General features: G+C 43.0%; 2 protein-coding genes across 2 annotated transcripts; one reads left to right on the top strand and one right to left on the bottom strand.

Moving 5' to 3' along the window:
* Nucleotides 1–2,864: 2,864 nt before the first annotated feature.
* On the top strand, nucleotides 2,865–11,206 carry rabgef1 (RAB guanine nucleotide exchange factor (GEF) 1; the record flags this gene model as incomplete). The annotated part of the gene is made up of 6 exons (XM_079233365.1): nucleotides 2,865–3,046; nucleotides 3,196–3,401; nucleotides 4,106–4,238; nucleotides 5,292–5,383; nucleotides 6,653–6,909; nucleotides 8,305–11,206. The coding sequence occupies 6 exons, from the start codon at nucleotides 2,865–2,867 to the stop codon at nucleotides 8,716–8,718; spliced, it is 1,284 nt and encodes a 427-aa protein (XP_079089491.1). The 3' UTR covers nucleotides 8,719–11,206.
* Nucleotides 11,207–14,385: 3,179 nt separating this feature from the next.
* Nucleotides 14,386–25,476, bottom strand: LOC306733195 (G protein-activated inward rectifier potassium channel 2-like). The gene is made up of 2 exons (XM_079214401.1): nucleotides 24,564–25,476; nucleotides 14,386–14,837 (listed from the first exon to the last, which is right to left on the bottom strand). Exons 1-2 carry the CDS (start codon nucleotides 25,459–25,461, stop codon nucleotides 14,485–14,487), a joined length of 1,251 nt encoding a protein of 416 aa, XP_079070527.1. The 5' UTR covers nucleotides 25,462–25,476; the 3' UTR covers nucleotides 14,386–14,484.
* Between the last annotated feature and the right edge of the window lie 1,584 nt (nucleotides 25,477–27,060).

Genomic DNA, 27,060 nt, shown 5'->3' with positions numbered 1-27,060 from the left:
AACAAATGAAATAAAACGTGGGAATTATTGCACTTCAGTTGCTGGAATGTAATTTACTCCAGTACGAATATTGAGATCATGTATTCATGCTACAATGTACATCAGCTCCACTACACTTTGCAGGTGAAGATTTTTGCACACAAAACATGGAAATTTGCAGCTTTCGATTGACAAAAAAGTACTATTGAACCTGTATAACCCTGAGGTCAGATCATATAACCCCGATATCAGGGCACCTTAAGGTCAGAGCATAGAACCCTGAGATCAGAGCATAGAACCCTGATATCAGAGAACCCTGAGGTCAAAGCATAGAACCATGAGATCAGAGCATAGAACCCTGATATCAGAGAACCCTGAGGTCAGAGCATAGAATCCTGAGTAGGAATGGGTATCGTTTGGGTTTTTTCCGATACTGGTGCTAAACCGATACTTTTAAAACGATACTGGTGCCTAAACGGTGCCTGAACCGATACTTTTTCATTGCCAAGGAAATTCCTTTTCTTAAAATTGAACACTATATTAACTGTTTAAAGTATACTTTACATATAAATAAATAAATACACGCAACACACTTGTCTTCAAACTACAGCTTCAAACCTTTTAACTTCAAACTATAAACAATATATATTTAAAAAAAGAACAGACACAAGCATCAGGTGGCCTGATGGGACCGTGTGCAACAGAACTCAGACACTGTTGGATTCTACAAACTGCTGTTTTACTGGACTACACGTCATCATTAATATCAACTTGAGAGATTTGTTCCAGCAAGCCGAGGACGGACGTTCAAAAGCTCGTACTCGTGTCTGCAGCGATCTCTGTGTGCGCGCATTGTGAGTGTTGTGTGAGCGCTGGAAGCCCCGCCCCCTCGAGCCCCGCTCTGCATGCAGGCGGACAACAGTGTTGAGGAGTGAGCTCTGATCCGCGCTATTTTAATAGTATCGATACATCAAAATCCTATCGTTTTTAACGTACGGGTACCGCGCTACCTTTTTAGTATCTATATACCGAGCAACATTACAGAGTAGTGTAAAAAAAAAAGTATTTAAATCGGCTCAGGCACCGGAAGAAAGCACCGAAATCTGCGTTGCTTTTCGGTCCGGTAGGTACCGGACGTGTTGGAACCGGTGCCAATATGGTACCCAACCCTAATCCTGAGATCAGAGCAACCTTGAGGTCAGAGCATAAAACCTTGAAGTCAATCATAGAACCCTGGGATCATAGCATAGAACCCTGAGGTCAGAGCATAGAACCCTGAGGTCAGAGCATGGTTTAATAAGCAAATTTCAATTATTGTATACAGTAATCTATTAATAATACATAATTTGTTCGTTTATTTATTTATTATGTGTTAATAACCTGAATGTGCAATGTTACTAGTACCTAATTTTGTCAAATAAATGTAGTGCAGTAAAAAGAACAGCACTGCCTTCCATAGTGGAGTAGACAGATGCTTCATAAAAAGTAAATAAAAGACCTCAACATTGTACTTCAGTACAATACTCGAGTAAATGCACTTAGTCACATTCCATCACAGTTTATTTGTGCATTGATAATTAATAACGTTGATAAACTATTGATTCAAGATTATCTTTCAGGATCAAATGATACCGTATTCATTGAAAAAAAAGTCACGAGTCCATACTCTTCACTGTGCGCATGCGCGGTGAAAACAGGACGTCACCTACCAGTCCTTAAAAACTAGTGCCCTAGCGCGGAAGTAACTAGCCGTGTCCACTTGAACTAACATTCCGAGTTGAAACAATCCCGTACATTTAAAACAGTTTATCCCAACATCAACTATTCTCTCACATTTAGGCTCATGAATTGAATAATTGTTTCTAATCGAAGTGTAAACCCGCGATCGACAGCGTCGAGTAGACGTCACTGTCGTCACCTCGTTTGTGTCGCCGTCTCTCGCAGCGGAAACGAAGAGGAAGCGCTCGTGCTCCTGATCGTTGAAGACGTAATTACAGGTGAGTAAACCAGCGCTGTCGGTACGCCACATGCTGAATGGTTGAATCAAACATTAGTGATGAGAGATATTAGATATTTTCTTAGCTAACGTTTTGATAAGTCTGTGAAAACTGACCACACGTACAATACCGCAGCGTGTTCGAGCTACCTGACAAATACACTAACGCTGCCAGGTTGTCTGTTATTGTTATTAATAGTGTTATTAATGTTGTTATTACAAGGCAGTGGCGAAAGAAGAAACGTTATACAGGTTTTACTTGAGTATAAATACCATAGTTTAAAAAGTAAAAGTACTCACTTTGCCGAATATATCCTTTAACGGTGTTATTATTGTTATTAGACAATATGTTACTCAGTTTTCATCACTAACAAATACACATAAGAGTATTTTAACGTCAGTAAGTTAGTTCATCAATGTGTACTTTGTGAGTACTTTGTGTACTACTGGGTAGATTAGTGAGTATAGTGCTGCATCGAGTGTTTATTTACGTAAAAAATAAGTGTCAAATAAATGTATTTTAGGAAATTTGTAATAGATCTGAATACTTTAAAAAGATATTACCTACCTTAACGTTCAACAATAACATATGATTACATTTTAAGTTTAAATGCTACTCATCCAGCTGTTACAAAGCAAGATGGTCATTCATTTGCTGTGTTTCCCTTTACAAAACAGCTAATAATGTCGCTTTAAACTGTTTACAAGTGTAATGTCTAGTAGACATATTCACTCTGAGTTGTGTGTCTGGTACCTTGAGATCCGAGTGTGAGGCATATAAAGTGTAATGCTGTAATCATGAATATACTCTGTGGAGATAAGTACAGTGACGCATACAGATTCACTGATGAATTGGATTTTTTTCTTCCTTTTCAGGTTGTCCAGCGCAATGAGTCAGCGGACGGAGCGAAGGGGGGGGATACACGTTGACCAATCAGACCTGCTGTGCAAGAAGGGATGCGGTTACTTCGGCAATGCGGCGTGGCAGGGCCTGTGCTCCAAGTGCTGGAGGGAGGAGTACCATCAAGTACGGCAGAAACAGATCCAGGACGACTGGGCCTTGGCGGAAAAGTAAGACCTTCTGCTGTATCATAAACAACAACAGCTACTTCCCTTCTTGAGTTGAAACATTTCCAACTGCCCTTGCAGTGCATGGCGGTACAGTTTTTCTCTGTAATCCCCCCACTGATCGCTGGTGTTTGTTCTGCCCTTGGATCCAGGTTGCAGCGGGAGGAGGAGGCAGCGTATGCCAGTAGTCATGGACCGCAGACACAGTCCCAGTCCACGGCGCCACAACCACACCCGGGCCACGCCTCCTTGGGACCCTTCTCCAAGTTTGAGGAGAAGAAGACCAACGAGAAGACACGGAAAGTGACCACCGTTAAGAAGTTCTTCAGTCCCTCGTCGCGCACTGCTTCCAAAAAAGGTACAACTCGGCACACCGACCAGTGTGTTGCCTCACTCACAGCTTCATGGTATGTTCACTGAAGCTAGCCTGAAATATTTGAAGGGGTCTGGGTCAACACAGGGCGATAATAGCTAGCCCTGGCTCTCTCCAAATTTAAGAATACACCACCAGCACCTCTAAAGCTCTTTGTTTAACAGCTTATATCTTGTTTGTTTAATCTGTCAATTCAATTTGTGGTTTTGGTGGAGTTTTACACTGGAACTATTTTCTGCAAACACATTACTTTTTCTAACTGCCGTTCTTCCTCGCCAGAAACCCCAGAGGGCAAGACACCCAGTCCGTCAATCAACCGCCGTGCCAGCTTCGATACAGACCAGGTGACCAAGGACTTTGCGGACTTCTTGAAAAACCTCCAGAAGCCCGGCCGGGATATCCAAAAGCAGTGCCGGGCCTTCATTGTGAACATGTCAGGAAAGAAGGTATAATTTGACATTAGTGGTATAATAACGGCCTTTATGTCACCATTTTTGCTGATGAGCTATTAACTTCCTGTCTTGTCAGGACCTGGGTGCTGACGAGCTGTCGGAGTGCGTTCAAGATTTCTACCAGAACTTGGCCGACCGTCTGATGGGTCACTTTAAAGGTGGGTTGAGAGATCTTCCTAACATAGCAGCCACCAGATGGCAGCACAAGCAGGATCTGATTACTCTTTGTTCATCCAGGGTCCTCAGAGTCTGTGGAGCAGGTGATGGACCAAGTGGAAAAGTACATCATGACTCGTCTGTACAAGAGCGTGTTCTGTCCAGAGACCACGGATGATGAGAAAAAGGACTTGGCCACACAGAACAGGATAAGGTGGGCAGTGATGTCTTCATAATAATAATAATAATAATAATAATGTACATAACCGTTGGAATGTTTGGAATCTCCTGTCACAGAAGATTGATTGGGTCCAGTCAGATGTGTGAGAGGACTTCTCATTATTTCTGAATGCTCTTATTAAGTTGTAGAAAGTCCTCTTTACAAGTAGATGCTGTTTTGTATCAAGGGTTTGTTTTGTACATTGAGGAGCTGAAGAAGGCTCAACCAGACAATTGAAAAGGGCAGAAAGAGACAAAGATCCCTCTGAGCAACAGTTGAATAAGAATAGAAGTAATCACCAGTCGTTGGTAAAAGAAACTGGAAACTGAGCATCAAAATGGTGTTTGTTTCAGTGTCAAGTGCACAATAATGCAGCCGAGAACAAGCTGGAATTAACAGGCAACGTGTTGCTTTCGCAATGACGGCCCAAAGAAAACAGATTGACTCAATGTTTAGAGCTCAAAGGCATCATTGTGGTTCAATAATGATCGAGGGTCACGTAGGCTTTTCTGGACCGAAAAAACAAATTCAATATCCGAGTTCTTAACAGTTTTCTCCAGTCATGCAACACTGAGGGGACATCGACTAAAATGGAAGTTTGAGTCCATTAGGTTTTTTTCTTTGGGGGCCGAAACTATTTCAATTGTAAATAATACATTTGGTCTCACTATTTTTTGTGTCTGTTAAAAGAGTTGGTATTGAAGGAAAGAATGATATAACAGCTGACTTTATTTATTACAATACATACACACATTCAGATTAAGTTGGGTTCTGAGGAACCTTTGCTGGTTTTAGTTCTACATTTAGATGGAGTGTAGGTCTCTAAGTATCGCTGCACAATCCTCATCTCTAATCTTAAGCAGCCTGTGAAAACCAAGTCTGTTTAATTATGCAACAGTCATTATCGGCAGCGTTCTGCTTGTTGTTCGCATGTGATCGCACAGCGGCAGCTGTTGACTTGTTTGTTACACAGGGAAGAAGTTACTGGAAAAGAATGTGTGTCGTACGCAGTAAAATAAAGCTGACTATTGATTCTCTGTATTGCAGGGCGCTGCACTGGGTGACCATCGAGATGCTCTGTGTGTCAATGGATGAAGAAATTCCTGAAGTCGCTGAGAATGTGGTCAAAGCGATAACAGGTCAGAGTGTGTGATTCAACCTCCAGTGTCACCACATGTAATGAGTCCAACCGACATTGTATTTTTAGTGGGTTTCTCCGTCGACGCAGATGGAGATCAGCCAATTAATCTTCATTACAAACCACATTTGTGGTAACATTCGCTTCCAATCGTAGACAGAGCAGACAGCAGCATGCTAAACAACGTCAGAGCCGCAGACAACAACAGCCCACGTTGGCTTTTCTGCTAAAGTCTCCCTCTTATCTAACTGAAAAACATGAACACACGTCTCGGTCTGCACCTTGACTTGCAGATATGCTCAATAGTTAATTAACTGCTGGTTGGCTACACGTTTGTTTACTTTTTCTCCCTCATAAGGTTTGGCAGCTGCTGGCAATCAGACAGGGACACGCAGGGCCAGGTAGTTTGAATAGTTTCTAAATGGGATTCACTTATATGTTTAACTTTACAGCATGAACACACACACACACACACACACACACACACACACACACACACACACACACACACATCTCATCTCATTTTGGTGGAGGCAGAAATCTCAGAGACAGATTTTGCAATTTTGCAACAAGATACATTACTGCCACAAATACTGATAAAAGCAAATACTTTAAATTAAGAAGCAAAATAATGTATTAATATGTCTCAGGATTTAAGACAAATAGACAATTATTTTGAATAACTTTCAAAAACAAAGCGATCTTTGAAATCTACTTCAGTAAATATTTTGGTTGAATAATCAAATAGTTTTCAGGATATTTAAGCTTTGTTTCATTAGAATACATTTGATGTTCCACAAAAGTGACTCCTTTCTTTACAGGGATTGTATAAAAGGTGATAAAGTATGTCAATCGATATTTTATATGACTTTACAGGTAATTAAAATTCCTTCTCTGCGTTGAGGTGCTGCATGTTTGACTTTCCTCTTTACTGAATTTGGTTTGTGCGTCCCCGGGCGTTTTGGAGTTTACTGTTACAAGCAATACATTGAGCATTTGCGCGTTACTCATCTGTGGGGCCTGCACCACGACGTCTCGTGCAGGTAGAAACTTGTCTGAAGACACATCACAGTTTTCCTTCAGAGCCCAAGCCCAAATCCATTTCCTGTTTGGTCTGACACAAGAAAACTAGTTCATATTTAAATCCGAGCAGCTGGAACCAGTGAAATATTGGCCGGTTTGCTTAAAAATGCCGACAACAATTAATCAATTATGAAATAAATAAATAAAGTTTTTTCTGTCCAACCCCCTTTTCATCTGTCTTTTCCAGACGTCATTGAGATAGACTCGAAGAGGGTTCCTCGGGACAAACTTGGGTGCATCACGCGTTGCAGCAAACACATCTTCAGCGCCATTAAGATCACCAAGAACGAGCCGGCTTCAGCTGACGACTTTCTGCCCGCGCTCATTTACATCGTGCTCAAAGCCAACCCTCCGCGACTCCAATCCAACATCCAGTACATCACCCGCTTCTGTAACCCCAGCAGGCTGATGACTGGAGAGGATGGATACTACTTCACCAACCTGGTCCTTTTTTTTCTTTCTCCTACTTCATTCCCAGTTTAAATTGGAGGCCTCGTGTGTTCAGCGTCAATCAAATCTGATTAAACTGCACCCACACAGTCCTAATGAAAGTAGAGTGTTTGAAATTGTATTGTTCTAATCCAGCTGTAGTGACCATTTGTCCAATAAATCAAAGAAAATGAACATAAATCAAAGGGCCACTGACGCACCGTGGGTATGTGGATTACGCAGCCAAAAGAATGCATTGTCCATGCAGGATTCTGTTTTTCTGATAATTTATTGTAACTTAACAAAACAAGCAAACAAACAAAGGAACTCCCCATGCTGCGTCTTTTATGCTGGTAAAAAAACATAGGCCTACCGAGGTGCATGCTGGTCCTGTATCCGCCTACTCCTACATATAAACCCCAGGTGCCCACAGCATTACCCATAATTAAACTAAAACTATCCTAATACATCAAACAATATAACCTAAATAAGCAAACAACTTGTGAGTAAAATAACTTAATATCCAATAAATATCTCTTACACAAGCGATTCCCAAATGTTGTCAGGATTGTGGAACAGAGAGCCTCGCTAAAATTGCAAAAATTGCATTCAAACAGGCCAAAGTCTTTATTAATTATGTATTACATGTACACATCTCATTACAATGAAATTAGTTGTTACATATTTTAAATAGAATTTGGTTGAACGTGACATTGCATTGCAGGAACTAGTAACATTAGCGTTAGCTAAATGCAGTCGGATTATAACTGCTAACTCGTTGTTGGATTTTAAATATGGTGATGAAGTCAAAGAGACAGTCGAGCTTCTAGCAAAATGTAAAGAGTTTACTGGGCTAGCTACATCAATCTGGGGTTTACTGTCACAGAGCCAAAGGAACAGCAAAGGCTGTATTAAGGCAACGCGGCTCTTTCAATTATACATTGTTAGTATCTGCAGTGGGAAGTGGTACTTTGGGAAATTGGATTCGGTATCTAGTGGTAAATGGTCAGAAAGATTTTGGAACCTCTAATCTAATCTTTTATTGCTGCTTATTTATTTAGTCATTAGTATCAGCACTTCAAGACTTGAAACTACGTTTCAAGTCTTGAAGTGTGTCTCCCAGAGAGAGATATAATAAAAATAGTCTGGCACATAACCTTTGTCTTTTTTTTACCCTTTCATATCAGACACGCCATGTTAATTCATGAGCTCTAGTGGTTGGCATCATTTGTTACTCTTGGATAGAGCCAGGCTAGTTGTTTCCCCCTAAATCCCAGTCTTATGCTAAGCTAAGATAATTACCACTGGTTTGAGCCTTATTTTAAAGAATAGATCTAACTCTAAATATTGAGGTCGTCTGGCTCCAAATGTTTCAGGTTGATGTGAACTCCTGTGTTTTCTGTCTCTTAGTGCTGTGCAACGGCCTTTATAGAGAAGTTGGACGCTCAGTCTCTCAACCTTTCCCCGGAGGAGTTTGAGTGCTACATGTCGGGCCAAGCCTCGCCACGATGCAACACATCTTTGGGCGACTGGAGCCGCGCCGAACCACCACCGACCCCCACCAACCCCGTCCTGGCTCAGCTGAATCACAACCTGGAGGTGCTGTCGGGCCTCAGTAGCCGGCAGAGCACGCTGATGGAGGCCGCTCAGAGCCTGCAGGCCGACCTGCTCTCCTGGCCTGAGAGCGTGCAGCGGGAGGTGGACGGCGTCCTGGAGAAGTACCCTCTGGAGGTCCTGTCTCGCACCGTTTCCGCCATCGATGACAACAACGTGGACAATGACAACCTGCCGCCGCCGCTCACCCCCCAAGTGTTTGCTGGATAGCGGAGTCTTCAAAAGGGAAAACAAACATTTCACGCAAAGCAACGGTACTCCTGCTTTAACGAAAAGTCAGCTCATAGCTTGTGTTTTGAGTTTCATGGGAACATCACACAGACACTAATATAAATATCGCTGAGCTTCTTGTGCACCTTAAACGCCTGGTCACACCCAATGTATTGTTTATAAACAGATCAAATCACAGCTGTTCACAGTAGCGAGACGCAAATTAGCACCTTTGACCGATTATCAAGTTATCGAGACGCTGCCGACCTTCAGGAGAATATAGAGAGAGACGGATAATCCAAGTATGGTACTATACTTAAGTACAGTTTTGAGGTACTTTTAGAGAACATGTATTTTCATTTATTGCTACTTTATACTTCTACTCCACTACATTTAAAAGATGTTCCAATATTTACTTGATATGTTTAGTTACCTTGCAGATTGAGATTAATAATGCAGAATGTAATCAGATAATAGATTAGGGCGGTTGTAGCTCACGGGCAGAGTGCTCATCCTGACACCACAAGGTACCTGGTTCAATCCCCAGTCTCCCCATAGTTTGCATGTCAAAGTATCCGTTGAGCAAGACACTTGTTAGATGCAGAGAATAATTTCCCCAAGAGGATTAATAAAGGATCTTTTCTTTCCTTCTAATGTATCAGTATAGGTTAAGATACCCAGCCGTATAGAAAGTACTTTACCATTACCAGCTGCTAAACTAAAGTGATGAACACATCAATGCATCACAAACTAGAATCCAACGAGAATATGTTTCCTGTCTTCCGTAACTCTATTAAAAATAAAAATAAATAAAAGGGAGTAAACGGTGCTTAAGGAAGCTCAGAGTGTTAATGTGGTAAACGGCAGCTTGCTAGCTCGACCGGGCCTTTGTGGTTATTCTGCTCTTCCATCACATTCGCCAATTGTCGGGGTTTTTTGTAACCAGGGGATGTGGTTTGCCTGAAAAAAACAACAGCAAGTATAAACTTTGGTTTATTGCCGCTGTGTTGGGGTTTCTGTTTGACTCGTTGTTTTAGTTTTTTTGTGTGTTCTTTTTTCCTTTTTGTTCCTCCAATAGAGAGGTGAGGTCCCGCAACTTACGGTGGACCAAAAAGGAAAAGATGTACGGTAGTCAATGGCATTTGAATTGTGCCATAAATTACACATATATTGGTCAATTTAAAAGACAATTTTGCTCATCAAGAAAGTCACATTTTGTTGGAAAACTGTGAAAATACGTCACGTTTCTCGCTGGAGCTACAATACCTGTGTGCTTCATACCAGGATGTAACGTTACTTGCAAAAACATCGGGTCTTGCTCGTTCTTTTATCTTACCGGCTGATAAAAAATAAATATTTTTTTTGTAAAATAACATTACATTTAGCTAAGTTACCTAACTTGTAAGCTAAGGTGACGGCCGTGTTGGTGACGTGCATTGTGCGAGACGAGAGATGTAAAGTTAACTCACTGGACAGTTTCACACACAACTAAATGTTACAACAACAAACTGCAACGTTCTTGACTTAGAAATGATCTTTCTAAATTGATAAACATGATATTTGTCTCTCGCTGTTGAATACCGTACATATCTTTTTCCAAAACCGGAAGGGGAGGGACTTTGCCTCTAAATAAACTGTTTTGTTGGACTTGTTAATACCACAACATAATCATGTTTTTGTGTTTTATACATTTAATATTTTTAACTGAAATCCAGCTGTAACACATTTAGAAGAAACACAGAACCACTCTGGAACAATTTTCTCATCATCGTCAAGTATCAAATCAACCTTTGAGAGACTCTTGAATTTATTAATGTTATCAACATTATGATTTAACGTTGTACTATGTTTTTAGAGTGTACTTCGACAGGCTTCCTGCATTTCCACCTTCATAAGGAATCAGTGTTTGGATGCAAAAAGCATGTTTTATGAAAGAAAAGTATGAAAAATGTGTTTAAAATATTGATTATGTTATTTTTCTGTGACGTACTGTATAATAATGGGCGTTAAAACACACTGATGTTTGATTGTCTTTTGCCCAACTACTGGTTTTGTTTTTATGTTGACTCATTTGCTTGAGAATCTTTGTAGTATTTTAATTCAGTGACTAGCATTGAATTAAAAGCCTGTAAAATGATAACTGTAAACAACTATATTTACTCATCAGAGCCCTGTTTGGCATGTCTGTTTCAACTAACCCAGACTAACGTGATGCCAGAAAGCTTATCATGTTAGCTCAAATAGTTAACTTGGTTCTTTGATGTCAGTTGTTTAATTGATTTTATTTAAAAAAATCTATAGGATTAAGTTATTTGAAAGACCAGTGTGCTCTTATTTTGAAATAAAAGACACCATGAGTAGAAGTAGTCAAAACTGTCCAGATTTCATGTAATTATACCATAATATTTGGGGTTGAGTGACACAGGCGGTGCAGAAGTCAGGAAGTATTCATACAGTTTGATGTCAGATGTTGTGAAATGTGAAATAAATTGAGACCAAAATCTCCCATAAAGCAGATTTATCAATCAGAATTAAAATGGAGTGCACACAATCAAGTTAACGATGAATCCCGGATTGACATCAGACGGACACGGACACCACCACCAAGGTCCTGAATGCTGCGCTACTCCACCAACCCGTTTCTACTGCTGCCAACCACCCAACCCGTGGGCAGGCCTCTCAGTGCCTCTCAGTGCGGCTGTCTTTTGGTGAGACACAATGTCCGAGGACTAATGATGTCTCCTTAGACTGCTTAAAATAGCAAGTGCTAAAACATTTGGGGTCAAAAGGAAGACCGGCTTAAAGGTTAAACCTTTGTGTTTCCTTAACTTCCGGCACTTCACTCACCTGTTCATCAAGTTTTTCCAAAAGCTCTTCCGTCTTCTGACCAAAAGCTCCCTTTCTCATCTGGTAAAGTCTCAGCAGGCAGGGCACATATTTTTCAAGGAACGATGTATACATACAATTTCTGGGGAGCAGTCTTTGAAAAGCAAACCAAAACAGTCCTACTCTTTACCAGTCCTCATGTATTGGTATAGAGAAAAAGGTGTTAGCCAAATCTATCACAGAAATATTTACACTCATGTTTAATTTAATTTAAGAACGTACGTTCTGCCACTCATGGTGCTCTAGGTGTCTTTCTTCATTTTGCTGCTTGCTGTTTGATGATTGTTTCATTAATTTGTTGTCTTCAGATATTAGGATGACTGATTTCTGTTTTCCTCAACATCAGTTTGTGCCTGCATATCAGTGTGTGTGTGTGTGTGTGTGTGTGTGTGTGTGTGTGTGTGTGTGTGTGTGTGTGTGTGTGTGTGTGCGTGCGTGCGTGCGTGCGTGTGTGTGTGTGCGTGTGTGTGTACATGACCTGAGTTATCAGTGGGAGTGGTGCGATCAGTCATGCCGAGCCCTGCCGTCCTTCTCCTCCCCTTGCTCCTCCTCCGTCCCTACTCGGCCTGCAGTCTTTTAGCAGGCCCAATCTCTCCTCTTGAATTCTCCTCCTCCTCCTCCTCCTCCTCGTCCTCCTCCTCCTCCTCCTCTTCCTCCTCTTCCTCCCCCTCCATGCTGATTGTCTCAGAAATACACATCAGAATAGGCAGGTTCAAACACATCATCTTCATCATCATGATTATCAACAAAATAGAACATATTTTGTCGTTTCAGCTTCTTAAACTTGTCTCTCTTTTTTGTGTTTTCTGCATTGATTACTTTTATTTAATAATTTAAGTACATTTTCCCGTTTACACTTATAGTAACCTTTTCAATGCAGGACTTTTACATTACATTACATTTCATTTAGCTGACGCTTTTATCCAAAGCGACTTTAGTGCATTCAACCATGAGTACAAACTCAGAACAACAAGAATCAAGAAAGTACAATTTCTTCGATTAAGTTAAACCACAAAGTGCTATCAGTAAGTGCCATTTTACTTGGAACAGGGTATTTTTTCAGCTCGGTATTAGTACTTTTGCTGAAGTAAAGGATCTGAATGCTTCCACCATCGATGGTAGAACTTCCACAGACCCGTGAACAGACCTCAGAAATTACCTGCAAAAACCTGCAAAATATTGCTGAAAAGATGGAAAATGAGGGATTTTATTTTCCCACAAACAAAAATCTCAGTGGTCGAATGTAACTAAGTATATTACTGAAGTACTGTATTTAAATACAGTTTTATAGTACTTTATATGTTTTTACTCCAATATATTTCAAACATTTGTTTCTGACAGCAATAGTTATTTTACAGATAAAGATTTTCCATTTGAAAATGTATGATATCTTTAACAAATGTACAACACATTGTTAAAGATTAAACCAATGGCTCTTAGCCTTTTAAAAGTGTATAATATGTAACAAAATAGTGTAGTTTGGGCTCCTTGTAATATTTCAGATGTCTATATAAAGTAAAATTTCTCCTGAAAAAAAGCTCTGTTTCATTTAGATTACGGTTTGAGAACCAAACAAGTAAAATGATCCAATATCCAATATTTCACAAAACAAAAAATGAAAGATTAGAGAAATGTCCAGACACTAAAAATTGATATGTGAATCATTTTTCTTCTTCTTCCCTCTTCCATTAATTATTTTACGACCCTTCAGTTTTTTTCTGGAGACCCTCAGGAGGGGCTCGACCCCTAGGTTTTGAACCACTGGACTATAATACTTGCTCCACCTTGAGCGTCTACAACAGTAATATTGATGCTTTAGTATTAATAATCTGTCAGATATGAGTCGCAGGACACATTTTTACTGCAGAATGAGAACTTTACATTTAGCTGAAAATACTTCTTTTATGTAAGCAGGTTTATGACGTAAGACCTTTATAAAGGATCTCAGTACTTCATTCCACCACTGAAAAAACGCTTAAGATGCAATAATCACATAAAACATGTTTCATTAAGTACATAATATGCAATTTATTTATTTTTGTTACTGTTAGGTGAGGAAAGAAGACACGTGAGAGATTTCTGGAGACTGAAACAGTGACAACATTTCTCCATCGGAGGCCTCTAATGTGCAAAAGTGACGAGATGCAGTTTTTAAAGGGCCATTGTCTGGAGTCACCCAGCTGCAAACAGCAAGTCATGGCTTCTAAAGGAAACATAATAATAGTAACTATACCTTAAACAAACATGTATCATGTAGAGAAGTAATTGTCATTGGTTTAAACTAGTGTTTGCATCCATTAAAACTTAAGTGTTCCTTGTAACCTTACAGTATATACACAATACAAGATAAATGAACAGCAGATCATGTTTATACATGCTGATATATTTCTGAGAAACCAAGTAATGAAAGTTGTATACATCCAGTAAGGCAGAGAATATACAGAACTAACCTATAATAATTAGTATCAAACATTTGTCAAATATTCATCCAGCAACAAAACAAAGAATTCAAAACATTTTATAATATATACAAAAATACTTATGCAAATGCCCCTAGGAATATCTTAATAGAAAAAATAATAGTAATCTCATCAGGAGGACATCACGTTATATTTTAAACATGCACTTCCCGCAGAGGGTTTTCAGTTCAGCGGTGGGCCACATGTCTAGATGTGTTGTGGGGGATAACTGTGAGATCACTGAGAAAAAGCAGTTCTTGGTGCAGGAATACTTGGTCCGCTGTGCTCATTGGTCCTCGCTTTTGTACCTCAAACTCTCGCCTGTGCTCTGTAAGCTTGTGTGGTCATCCCAAATAGGAGATGTACAGCACACAATAATCTCAAATGGACCTCAAACTTGCTGTCTTTCTTTATTAAACTATCACACTTTGGACTCGTTCTCTATGTTGGTGACGTCCCCGTTCCTCTCGGTCTGCTGGCCCTTCCCCTGGTTGTCCAGGCTGGTCTTGGTCTCCGGGCCCTCCCGCTCGGACTCGGGAAGCCCCTGCTGGCTCAGTTTACTGGCCAGTGACCAGGTGAGGGGCAAGCGGGTGCGGTTGGTCATGTCAGCAAGATCTTTGGCACTGCAGGCGGGTGTGTTAGTTTCGTATATGTCGTGGAAGCTGTTGTAGTCCACCTCATAGAAGCTATCCTCGAGTGTCAGAACCGGTGTGAAGCGGTGGCCCCACTTGATCTCCCTGCTGACGTATGAACTCCTCGCCTGGCACGTCATGCCTGGAGACGCAACATTAAGCATTGAAAATTGTGTATGAAGATCATACATATTACAAAACAAAAACAACAGATTGTCCCACTTTCCTCTATTAATCGACTCGAATACAAGGGTTTGAAATACATTTTGTCTGTGGTGATGTAAACAGGAATATAAGTGTAGTGTTGCAACCATCACTAGATTGCTTTTATATTGAAGAAAACCTCTCAGGCAGCTTCTGCAGTTTTAAGGGAGCGGGGGGGTTGTTCCATGATTTCTATGTGGATTTATGAACATTTATTTGCAATGGTCAGAAAGAAAATAAATACATGTAAATCCATGGACAAATGCCTGTACTTTCGGGTAAATGGTTACGGTACGTCGTTAACAGGTTACGCTTGCGCATGCGCGATTTGACGCGACGCCGTGAGCTCCGTGAGCTCGTCTTTTCTTGCTGTTGCATTTCTCAAAATAAAAAAAAACAGATCTAAGCTCAATATTGAGCATGAATTGAGAGAGGCCGTATCAAATCTACAACCCCGTTTATAACATATGTGTCGAGGAAAGCAGGTCACTGCAGCCACTAATACTGATATGGCCTGATGCTTGTTTGTTTGGCAAAAAAAAATTAAAAGCTTATTGTTAGTAGTAACTAAATATGAGTAAGTTTTTGCACAGATAGAACTTACACAAAACATTGTCTGATGGGGCAATCTGATTTACTTGAAAGTGATTGCAATTTTCTTTATTCTGTTATTTATAAAAGCACAGATGAGTCACACAATTATGTTATTTACAGAAAAAGTTTGAGAACCACAGCTTTAAGTGTTTGTGTTGGAGTCGCCGCCACCGCTGCCTATTTTGCACTATTACAATACTTATAGGCAACTAGTTATCATGTCTTCCGCTCCATGAAACACATGTTAATGCTCAGTAGTACACATATGGTTCTTTAATGTATTTGCATTGTAATAAAATGTGATCATTTTAAATGGGCATATATGCAGCTGAAACGAGTAGCCTAGTGCATCCCACATTTTTCAACATAACATTTTAAAACAATATAGTCATTATGGCCTTTATAAAAATGATTGTTTTGAGGGAGGTGGGGTAGTGCACTATAGGCCCCTGAGACGTGGCTTAAGAGTTTGTCCTTAATGGAAAAAAAACATTCACCTTACATTATTTTTACTTTTATACTTTTAAGTAGTTTTTAAACCACTACTTTTACACTTTTACTTAAGTAAAAAGCTTGAGTTGATACTTCAACTTTTACAGAAGTATTTTTAAACCCTAGTATCTATACTTTTACTTGAGTAATGAATGTGAATACTTTTGACACCTCTGCTACTGTGTGTGTTACTCGGAGGGGATGGTACCTAGTCAAAGCAGCAGGACAACGAGATAAAAATTGCTCAGCAGATTTTGTCCTTTAAAACTATATAATAAAAGGATTCTAGTATACGAGCAGAAGGAATGATTACAGCAAACAAAAAATTGTGAACCTATAATGTTCAGCTACATGACAGCTGCCAAGAGATGCATGCTACTGTGGAGAGTCTGACTTACTGGCCACACTTCAGTAATGATGGAATTAATTGTTACGGTACTGGACCTCAAAAACATGTATAATTGGAAGGGAATGATTTAAAACTTGTAGCTGAGGATGGTGACCTGAGAGCAAAGGAAGTCAGGACCACCAGAGTTTTTACAATTCATCCTGAAGGAGAAACTAAAGTGTGTACTTAAGTTTGTGCCAATCCATCCAAATAGCGTTGATTGACATTTCACTCAAAACCACAAAATGTCAACGTCATGGTGGCGCTACAGGAAAAGTTAGGAAATCGCCAAAGTAAGTAGGATTCAGTCTGGAGACAATAAATGTCTGTCTTAAAGGAAGAATTCGGGTCTTTTGAAATTGGGTTGTATGAGGTATACTCAGTGGCGGCCGGCCAATAGAGGCCACGGGGCATGCCCCCCCCTAAAAAATTATATATATATATATATATATATATATATATATATATATATATATATATATATATATATATATATATATATATATATATATACATATATATATACAGTATGTGTATTTATAATATCAGTAATTAAAAATGATAATAATATTAATAAATTATACAAATTGTCAGTATTTGTGTTTTTGAGATATGGAATATACCCAATCATATTTGTAAAATAGGATATCTGCGCAAAATATATGCTTTTCCTGCTTGTCCTCTCCACTAGTGCACCTCTCAGCTGCCCCCGTGCACGTCTCTACTGCACCGTGCACATGCCGGGGCCAAATTTGGCCCAAGAAAGACGGTTCTAATAAGCATTTTAGCTAATCACTGATTAAAGATATAAATGAGTGGCATACAATCTAGCCAATCAGCGCCCTAAAAAAGACTCACACTCCCGTCTCTTGTTCTCATCAGGGCTAGTCTCTCGAGGTGCCATTATAACAACATGACAGCGGCGAGTGCAAGCACGAGTCGAGCACTGCTCTTCAAAGGAGACCAAACGCTAACTTGTTATAATCTCTCCTCCAACACCCGTTTGAGACAAGAACTTTGGCGGAGAAACTACAGGTAACACAACTGATCCCAGATCAACCGGACCTCACCATAAGACAACAGATTGGCGTGAAAGGGAGCAGCTTGAGCTTCTGTGCAGATGGCTAAACTACACCAGGACGGTTTGGCAAAGCTAGCTGCTGGATGCAGTCGTGCACGGCGCAGTAGAGACATGCACGGGGGCAGCTGAGAGGTGCATGGGCGGAGAGGACAAGCAGAAAAAGCATAATTTGTATAATTAATAATTGTATAAATATATATATTTTTCTCTCTTTTTTGGTGGCTCAAGGTGAGGCCAGGCCCCGTGGCCCTCTATTGGCCGGCCGCCACTGATATATACAGGGCTCTCAAGTGTCACGCATTGAGCGTGACTGTCACGCATTTCGGTCTTAAGTCACGCCCTCCCGCCACACATCGTATTTCCTTGAAAAAAAACTCTAGGCTATTTAATGGGCCGCAGCGCGCAAACATGACCTGGTCGCGCTGCCCTTACCATGGAGGAATCAAGCACGTCTCCCCCGAATCCCCTGCCAATCAATAAAAAGAAATGGGCTACACGAATAGCCAATCAGAAAAACATATCTGTTGTATCTGGGTGGAATGTAATCCCGGCCGCGCCTCCGCCACCCCCTCCCCCCCGGACCGAGGCGCGGCCGGGGGGGGGGGGAGAGAGAAAGAGAGAGAGAGAGATGTCACTCTTACCTGTCTTAAAAACTTGAGAGCCATGTATATATATATATGTATATATATATATATATATATATATATATATATATATATATATATATATATATATATATATATATATTGTGGCATCACAAGGGGACAGGTAGTGGAGGGGCGCTACAAAATGGCCGCCAGGGCAATAACTACATTTCCCAGCCTGCCTCACCGCTCCCCCAGCTGCAGCTGCTTAAGGCACCTGATTGAGGCAGGGCTGGAAGACTTAAGAGAGAGCACCTGGGAATGAGAGGGGACACAAGCGGAAGGTGAACCTACAAGCACCTGGAAGAGGACGACAAAGAAGAGGACCTCGTAGCCTGGATTCACCAGTGTTGAGTTTTGTTTGGTTAATTAACCACTTTCTCCTCTGGGATGTTTTATGTTTTCTAACTGGACCCTTTTTTGATACTTTGTTGTTTGGACGTTACCTTGCTGGTGGGATGGGAAATAAACCTTTACTTTTTGTTAAATACCCTCGGACGTGCCTGTGTCCAGCTCTCTTTTTGCACTGCCCCAGGCTAGCCTGTCCTAGCGACAGCCCGTGACACTACAGGTGGTGGAGAATGTGGGCACTGGGGCCAAAGTGCGGATGATTGAGAGACGAGATATTGATGACTTGTCCCAACTTTTTTCAGAACTTCAAACCTCAGGCCACCAATCCAAAATGGAGCCACTGATGCAGATGCTGTTGGAGAGCCAGAGGGCGCAGCAGGAAATCAGCGGTGCCCTGTTGGCATAGCAAATCAGGGCTAGTGAACTGAAGGAGCAGGAGCTCCGGCAGAGGCCAGAGTCGAAGCCCAGGGCAGCTGATTTCATCCCTAAACTTGGCGTGACCGACGATGTGGAAGCTTACCTACATGCCTTTGAAGCTACGGCGACTCGAGAAGGGTGGCCAAAGAGACAGTGGGTTGGACTTCTGGCGCCTTTCCTATCCGGTGAGGCACTTAAAGCGTTTTGAGATGTAGAGGCTGATATTGCCCACGACTACGACCAGTTAAAGGGGGAGAATGAGTCGCCAGGGGCTCACTAAATTTAGCATGGCCCAACGTTTTCATAACTGGACTTTCCTAAGCGGAGAGACGCCCCGGTCCCAAATGCACAATTGATAAGAGTGGCGAAAAGGTGGCTAGAACCAGACAAACACAGCCCGGCAGACATGATAGAACCCCTGGTTATGGACAAGTATCTACGGGGTCTACCATACGAGGCAAAAAGGGTAATTGGCCACCAAGAGTTAACAACGGCCACAGGGTTGGTAGAAGCTGTAGAACAGTTCCAGGCGGCCTCAGACATGCTTCGACCACCCTGTAAAGCACCGGTGGCTTCGGGTCCCGGCCCGGCCAAGTGTGCGTCGCCAAAGAGGTCCGGCCCTGGCCAACCCTCACTCGGACCCACCCAGCAGAGGCGTTAGTCAACCTGGACAGCCACGAGCGTTCCTGAACCCAGGGCCCCGCCAGTGCTATTGCTGTGGCAAATTCGGCCACATCTCCTGGCAGTGTGAAAGGCTAGACGAGCCCGTGCCCACAGCGGAATCCGCCAGCGGCCCCCATGTCCACTTTGCTGCCCTCCTGGGCGAAAGTAGGGACCGGCGACCAATGTGCCCCGTAACGGTGAATCGACGGGACGTAGAAGCCTTGCTCGATTCAGGAAGTGCCCGGACCCTAGTCCAGGAGGCAGTTTTGGAGGCATCGTCCCCGGCTCAAGGCGATCCCGTCCCGGTGGTTTGTGTCCACGGAGATACCCGAGAGTATCCAACCACCGTAGTGAAACTGACCACAACTAAGGACACGTTTAATGTCGAGGTGGGAGTGATCAAGGCCCTTCCAGTTCCAGTCCTGATTGGGCGTGACTGCCCGGCCTTCCAGATGCTGTGGAGGGAAGCCCTAAAGAAGCTCAGTCGAGAGCCACGGTAAGTACGGTGAGTACAACCCTTGCAAAGTAAATACATCATGGATTAACGTTGCCCTACCCTGTTTGTCTCTGCCAGTGGCCGTCCATGCCTTGGCAGAAGCATCTAGTGGAGCTGAGTGTGACGACTCCGAGCCACAACCTGGGCCAAGTGAGGACGACGCTGATGGGCCTCAAGAGGTGCCGCCTCTTAAAGGACAGTATGGAACGGCGCAGGTACAGGACCCCACACTAGGAAATGCCTTAAGAAACGTCCAGGTCCTAGAGGGAACGTTGGTGGGAACCCGGTTGACCCCTTCCTACCCTCATTTTCAGTGAAAAATTGCCTCTTGTATCAGGTAACAAGAAGTAAGGACCAAATCGTTGAGCAACTACTTGTGCCCCGACCTCACCGCTCCACAGTTCTGCAGTTGGCCCATACTCACTTGCTGGCAGCGCACTTGGGCGCAGAGAAGACTAAAGAGAGGGTGTTACAGAGGTTTTTTTGGCCCGGAGTCCACAAGGAGATAGAGAACTACTGCCGCAGCTGCCCAGATTGTCAGGTCACCACTCCGAAACCGACTTACCGGAACCCTCTTATCCCTTTGCCTATTATAGAAACCCCCTTTGAACGAGTAGGCATGGATATTGTGGGTCCCCTGCCCAGAAGTGCCCGGGGGAAACAATACATCTTGGTCATAGTGGACTACGCCACCCGTTATCCGGAAGCCGTCCCTTTTTTAAGAAAGGCCAATGCTAAACAAATAGCAAAAGAACTGTTCCTCTTCAGCAGCCGCGTGAGGATTCTAAAGGAGATTCTTACTGACCAGGGGACCCCCTTCATGTCGAGGGTCACCAAGGAGTTGTATGCACTGTGAAACGGGTGAGAACCTCGGTCTACCACCCCCAGACAGATGGGCTAGTGGAGAGGTTCAACAAGACCCTGAAAGTCATGCTGAGGAAGGCCATCGACAAAGACGGAAGAAACTGGGACCAGCTGTTACCCTACCTTCTGTTTGCGGTAAGAGAGGTGCCTCAGGCTTCCACTGGCTTCTCACCCTTTGACCTGTTGTATTCTCACAAACCCAGGGGCCTTCTGGACATCGCCAAGGAGACGTGGGAGGAGCAACCTTGTCCCCATCGTACCATGATTGAACACGTGGGGGCGATGCGGGACCGGACGGCAGCTGTGTTCCCCATCATGAAGGAACACATGGAGAAGGCTCAGAGGGATCAAAGGGCAGCCTATAACCGAGCAGCTCAACCCAGGAGACACAGTCCTAGTTCTTGTCCCCACCGTGGAATGCAATTTCTTGGCTACTTGGCAGGGGCCCTTTGAAGTAATTGAAAAGGTTGGGGAAGTCAATTAAAAGTACGACAACCAGGGAAGAGGAAAGGTGAGCAAATCTACCATATTAACCTCCTAAAGAAATGGCATGATCGAGAGGTGTTGTTCAATTGCCTTTCCCCTTCCCCACCCCCCCAGAGAGTCGAGAGAACCCGCCCGGGACGAGGTGCAGTTGGGCCCGGACCTCTCTCCTCACTAGCGGCAGCAGGCAAAGGAGCTTGTAGAAGGAAATCAGGAGGTATTTTCATCCCTCCCAGGTTGCACCTACCTGGTGGAACATGAAGTACGCACCCAGCCGGGAAAAACGGTGAACCAAAAGCCATATCGGGTGCCGGAGGCCCGCAAGACGCTGATTAACGAGGAGGCAAGGAAGATGCTGGCGTTGAACGTGATTGAGGAATCCAAGAGTGCCTGGTCAAGCCCCATCGTCCTGGCTGACAAACCTGATGGAACAGCATGGTTCTGTAATGATTTCAGAAAAATAAATGACATTTCTGAATTTGATGCATATCCCATGCCTCGTGTCGATGAGCCAATTGAAAGCCTGGGCCAGGCATGTTTCCTAACCACCCTGGATCTCACCAAAGGTTATTGGCAGGTTCCATTGTCTCCAGGGTCGAAGGAGAAGACAGCCTTTGCCACCCCGGGAGGCCTCTGGCAGTACCGGATGATGCCTTTTGGCCTGTTTGGAGCCCCCGCCACCTTCCAGCGCCTGATGGACCAAGTACTGAAACCCCATCGAGAATATGCAGCGGCCTATCTGGATGATGTGGTAATTCAGAGCCCAGACTGGGAGAGCCACCTACCACGGGTTTAGAAGGTCCTCGACTCCCTCTGACAGGCTTAACCGCAAACCCCAAAAAGTGTAGGCTGCCGTTTGGGGAGACCAATTACTTGGGGTACACCATCGTGCGGGGCCTTGTGAAACCCCAGGAGGCAAAACTCACTGCCATCCAAGACTGGCCAAAACCGTTGACCAAAAAACAGGTGAGATCCTTCTTGGGCCTTGCCAATTATTACAGACGTTTTATCCCTGATTTCTCTGTGATAGCGGCCCCTCTCACCAAACTGACGACCAAGAAACATTCCCGTATGGTGACATGGTGCCCGGCGGCAGAAGAGGCCTTTACCGACCTGAAGAGGGCCTTGTGTTCGAAACCAGTCCTGATGGCCCCCGACTTCAGCAAGGAGTTTGTGGTCCAGGCAAATGCTTCTGAGGTGGGCCTGGGTGCTGTCTTAGCCCAGATGAAGGAAGTTGAGGAACACCCCGTTCTGTATTTGAGCCGGAAGTTGCTGCCAAGGGAGAAGAACTATGCCACAGTGGAGAGAGTGCCTAGTGTTGAAATGGGCCCTGGAAACCCTCAAATATTACCTGCTTGGAAGGAGGTTCACTCTGGTGGCAGATCATTCACCTTTGCAATGGATGGCAAAAAATAAGGAAACAAACAGCAGGGTAACTAGGTGGTTTTTAAGCCTCCAGCCGTTTAACTTCTGTCATTCACAGGCCAGGGTGACGCCATGGCAACGCAAATGCCCTGTCCCGCCGTGATGCCTTCTGGTGCTCATTCACCCTGCCGAGGACGTCAGGCAGAGAGGGATATGTATCATCACAAGGGGACAGGTAGTGGAGGGGCGCTACAAAATGGCCGCCAGGGCAAGAACTACATCTCCCAGCCTGCCTCACCGCTCACCCAGCTGCAGCTGTTTAAGGCACCTGATTGAGGCAGGGCTGGAAGACTTAAGAGAGAGCACCTGGGAAGGAGAAGGGACACAAGCGGAAGGTGAACCCACAAGCACTTGGAATAGGACGACAAAGAAGAGGACCTCGTAGCCTGGATTCACCAGTGTTGAGTTTTGTTTGGTTAATTAACCACTTTCTCCTCCGGGATGTTTTATGTTTTCTAACTGGACCCTTTTTTGATACTTTGTTGTTTGGACGATACCTTGCTGGTGGGATGGGAAATAAACCTTTACTTTTTGTTAAATACCCTCGGACGTGCCTGTGTCCAGCTCTCTTTTTGCACTGCCCCAGGCTAGCCTGTCCTAGCGACAGCCCGTGACACTACAATCGCGCTATAGATAGATAGATAGATAGCCTGGGCACTTAAACGCGTTTCTGCAGCCTCAGCGACCGCAGTGTTGCCAACAGACTGAAGCACATATTGTTCTGTAGTTTCTGTCCTGAGCGAGCACAGAGCGTTCACTGACGGTCAGTCTCACAGGAGCCTCGCGCTGCAGTCTCCAAGTCCAGGTTCAACATTAATCGTGCATGCGCAAAGCCGCCGCTGAGATACCTATTGCTGTCCCCCTCATTCAACCAGACTTCAGTGCACTTGTTCAAGCCAACACAGACTGGACTTTTCTCACTAGGTAAGAAAAACTGAACAAGATCAAAAGCACTTATTGCTTTTGTATGAAGTTTATCAATTGCTGGTCTTTAACATACATCTTTAAGGTAAGCAACAAACTGAACATGGACAAAAGAAGGAGTGGCTTGTCCCTCACAGGAACCCTTCCTACTGAACAAACTGTTTGTTGTTCCCTCATAAAAGACAAATGTTTCTTCTTCAGCATGATATTAAGCGGTTTTACATTCAAATAAAATAGTCTATAACATCTGAAAATAAATACAATATTTAATTGAATGACCAGTCATATAGAAGCATTACGAAAATAAAATACATCTTTTTTTTTTTCTTCCCTAGCATACATTTTTGAATGTATATACTGTTGTTAACTGTTGCTCCAGAGTGTCTGTTAGATTGTTCTGATAACATTACTTTATATTAAAAGCGCGCAATACACTAGTTTTTACTTCATTATTAATTAATCGCAGAAAAATCATGCGATTAATCAGTTAAATTTGTTCAACTTTGCTCAGCCCATATATATGTATGTGTGTGTGTGTGTGTGTGTGTGTGTGTGTGTATATATGTGTGTGTTCATACACTGTCAACGGGTTCCCTTAATGACATTTTGAACATGAAATAGCAGGAAACAACAAATTTATATGTAAAGATATAGTAGAGTTTATATAAGCAGTGAATTAAGTCATCCTGGTTGTCCTCCTGGCTACGGAGCTGTTTGAAATATGTGAGCGTGGCCCAACCGCGAACTCAAGACCGCCGCTCCGCACTGCGCTCAGATGGTGGCTACATTATACGCATAATAAACAATCACAAAAACAACAAATGAAACATTTGATGACTCACCTGTGGCCTCAACCATCCCCTCCAGAATCACCACTACCTCCAGCTCGTCCCTGGTCAGGTGGGCTTGGGAGACCTCCCAGAAGGGGCTGCTCTGGTTTATCTCATGGCAGATGATGAGCGGCGACACCAGGAAGAGCCTGTCATCTCCCGTGTTGTAGCCCACGTTTATGTCCGTCTGGTTCAAAGGGATGAACTCCCCTTCCTTGGTCTGCTTGGACTTTATCAGCTTGGCCCTGATCGAAGCCTCCACGATGTGTGAGTTTCGGAGGTCTCCGACTCTGAACATCAGGCACAGTCGTCCGTCTCTTATTGAGATGACCGCATTGGTGGAAAACACTAGTGTCTCGGCTCGCTTCTTGGGCTGGGAAATCTTAACAAACATGCAACCCACCATGAAGGCGTTCACGATGGATCCCAGTACTGACTGAATTAAGAGCAGGAGGATCCCCTCGGGGCATTTGTCCGTGATGACTCTGTACCCATAACCGATGGTGGTCTCTGTCTCGATGGAGAACAGAAAAGCTGATACGAACCCATTCAGGTTATCGACACACGGAGTCCACTGGTTGTCGGATATGTGCTCCAGATCGCCCCGAAGGTACGCAATGAGCCACCACATGAAGCCGAAGAAGAGCCACGTCACGGTGTATACCAGCACAAAAACGAACAGGTTGAACCTCCATTTGAGGTCTACCAGCGTGGTGAAAAGGTCTGTCAGGTAGCGGTACTTCTCTCGAACATTACCGTGATGAACGTTGCACTTCCCGTCTTTCTGGACGTACCGCTGGACCCTCTTGGCCCGTTCCTTTTCCGACAGCGGTTTCGGCACGTCCTCACGGGCCTGCTTTGGCAACTTGGGCTTTTTGATGATGGCCGGGCTCTCCACATCCTGCTCCATGTGTGGTCTAGGTGGATTCAAGCCTTTAGGAGAAGAAACAAATGGCGGTCATTAGTAATACTTAGAAAAGTGCAAGAGCGAGAGAGTATATATGTACACAAGCACATCTGTACTTCAGAACAATTTTGAGTATTTCCATTTTGGGCTATACTTTACACTTCTACTTCACTATATTTTGGAGAAAAATGTTTTACTTTTTACTCCGATACATTTATTTGGCAGTTAAAGTTACTTTGCAGATTCAAATTATTAATACAAAATATATTATGATGCAATAATATGGATTAAGATACCCAGCGGTATACATTTAAATAAGCGGATCATTTGCCAGCTGAAAAATGTAATAGATTCATTTTCCATTATGAACACTTTTGCTTTCGGTTCTTTAAGTTAAGTATACTTTGTTACTTTAAGTATGTATTGATGCTAATACTTTGGTACTTTTACTCAAGTAAGATTTTTAATGCAGAACTTTTAATTGACACTGAGTATTTCTTACATTGTGGTATTGGTAGTTTTACTCAAGTAAAATATATTAGTACTTCGTCCACCACTGATGTTCCTTCAGGAGTCAAGTTGGACCCCACCAGTGGAAAAATAAACAATAGAATTAATAAATACAATGCCTATGACAAACAGTAGAATAGTCATGTGACACCTCTGATATGGCAGATCTCCTTTACTACGTCGCCTAAGCCACCATCAGTGGGGTTTTTTGGGTTGTTTTTTAACACCACTGGAACAAATGGCTGTGTTGAAGCCGTTCGGCTCTCCATTCACGGGAGAATATTATGAGCTTGAGCAGGGATGGTTTCCATGGCAACACACAGCACAGTCTACCCCAAGTCTTCACAATATACCAGGAATGTACTGGATGAGGCTGCACGCAGTGTTGGATAACATTTGTCTGTTTCATGTTGTTTTCAGAGGGCCTGAGGAGGAATAATGCGCTTGAACGTCTATTTCGTACATAAAGCGGTTATTTGTGAAACATCTGGTTATTTTATATTTTTAGCTCTAATAGATGCATATCTGTGTATGGAAACATGAGTATACAGGCTTACAGGACATGCAATGACAGTAATGAAACTATAAAAGCCAATATAATCAACAGCAGTACCAATGTTGTAACCCTCCCAGCGAAGAAATGAATTAGAGCTGGCTGATATCTGTTACTACAAAGAGTTTTTAACTGGTTGTAAAAGCTGTTTAAATTTGACACTGGTGCCTTTATACAGCCAACATAAGCAAACGAGACCATCAGCGAGACGATTGGCTAGTTCTTTAAAGTAATCACAATTTTTTTTTTCTTCGATGGAGAAGGCATGACCCGCTCAACGCTACCTGGCTAGCAGTCGTTGCCTTCGTTTGGTTGGCTTGTTTAGTTGTAGACATGTAGAGTGGGATTGGTTTGGATAAGAATATCATGGAAAGCCTACGCCTTCGCCAAATTGCAGGAAAAACAGATTCCCAGCGAAATCAGACGAAACGACTTACGACACGCAGCCCAGAAGAGCATACGTTTACATTTTAAAAAGCAAAGTTTGGTGTGTTTCTCTTTGACCGTATAATTTGTGGTTATCGCTGACATTGTGGCAG

Source organism: Taurulus bubalis, assembly GCF_910589615.1.
Source record: "Taurulus bubalis genome assembly, chromosome: 2".
Classification (NCBI taxonomy): Eukaryota; Metazoa; Chordata; class Actinopteri; order Perciformes; family Cottidae; genus Taurulus; species Taurulus bubalis.
The sequence above is the reverse complement of the archived record's forward strand: the minus strand, read 5'-3'. Positions and strand labels throughout refer to the sequence as shown.

What these genes read in the sequence shown, in the direction of transcription:
- LOC306733195 (XM_079214401.1), bottom strand. Translation starts at nt 25,461, where the DNA reads ATGGAGCAGGATGTGGAGAGCCCGGCCATCATCAAAAAGCCCAAGTTG. An exon ending in GGGGATGGTTGAGGCCACAG is followed by an intron (nt 14,838 to 24,563) that starts GTGAGTCATCAA and finishes TTGCGTCTCCAG; the next exon opens with GCATGACGTGCCAGGCGAGG.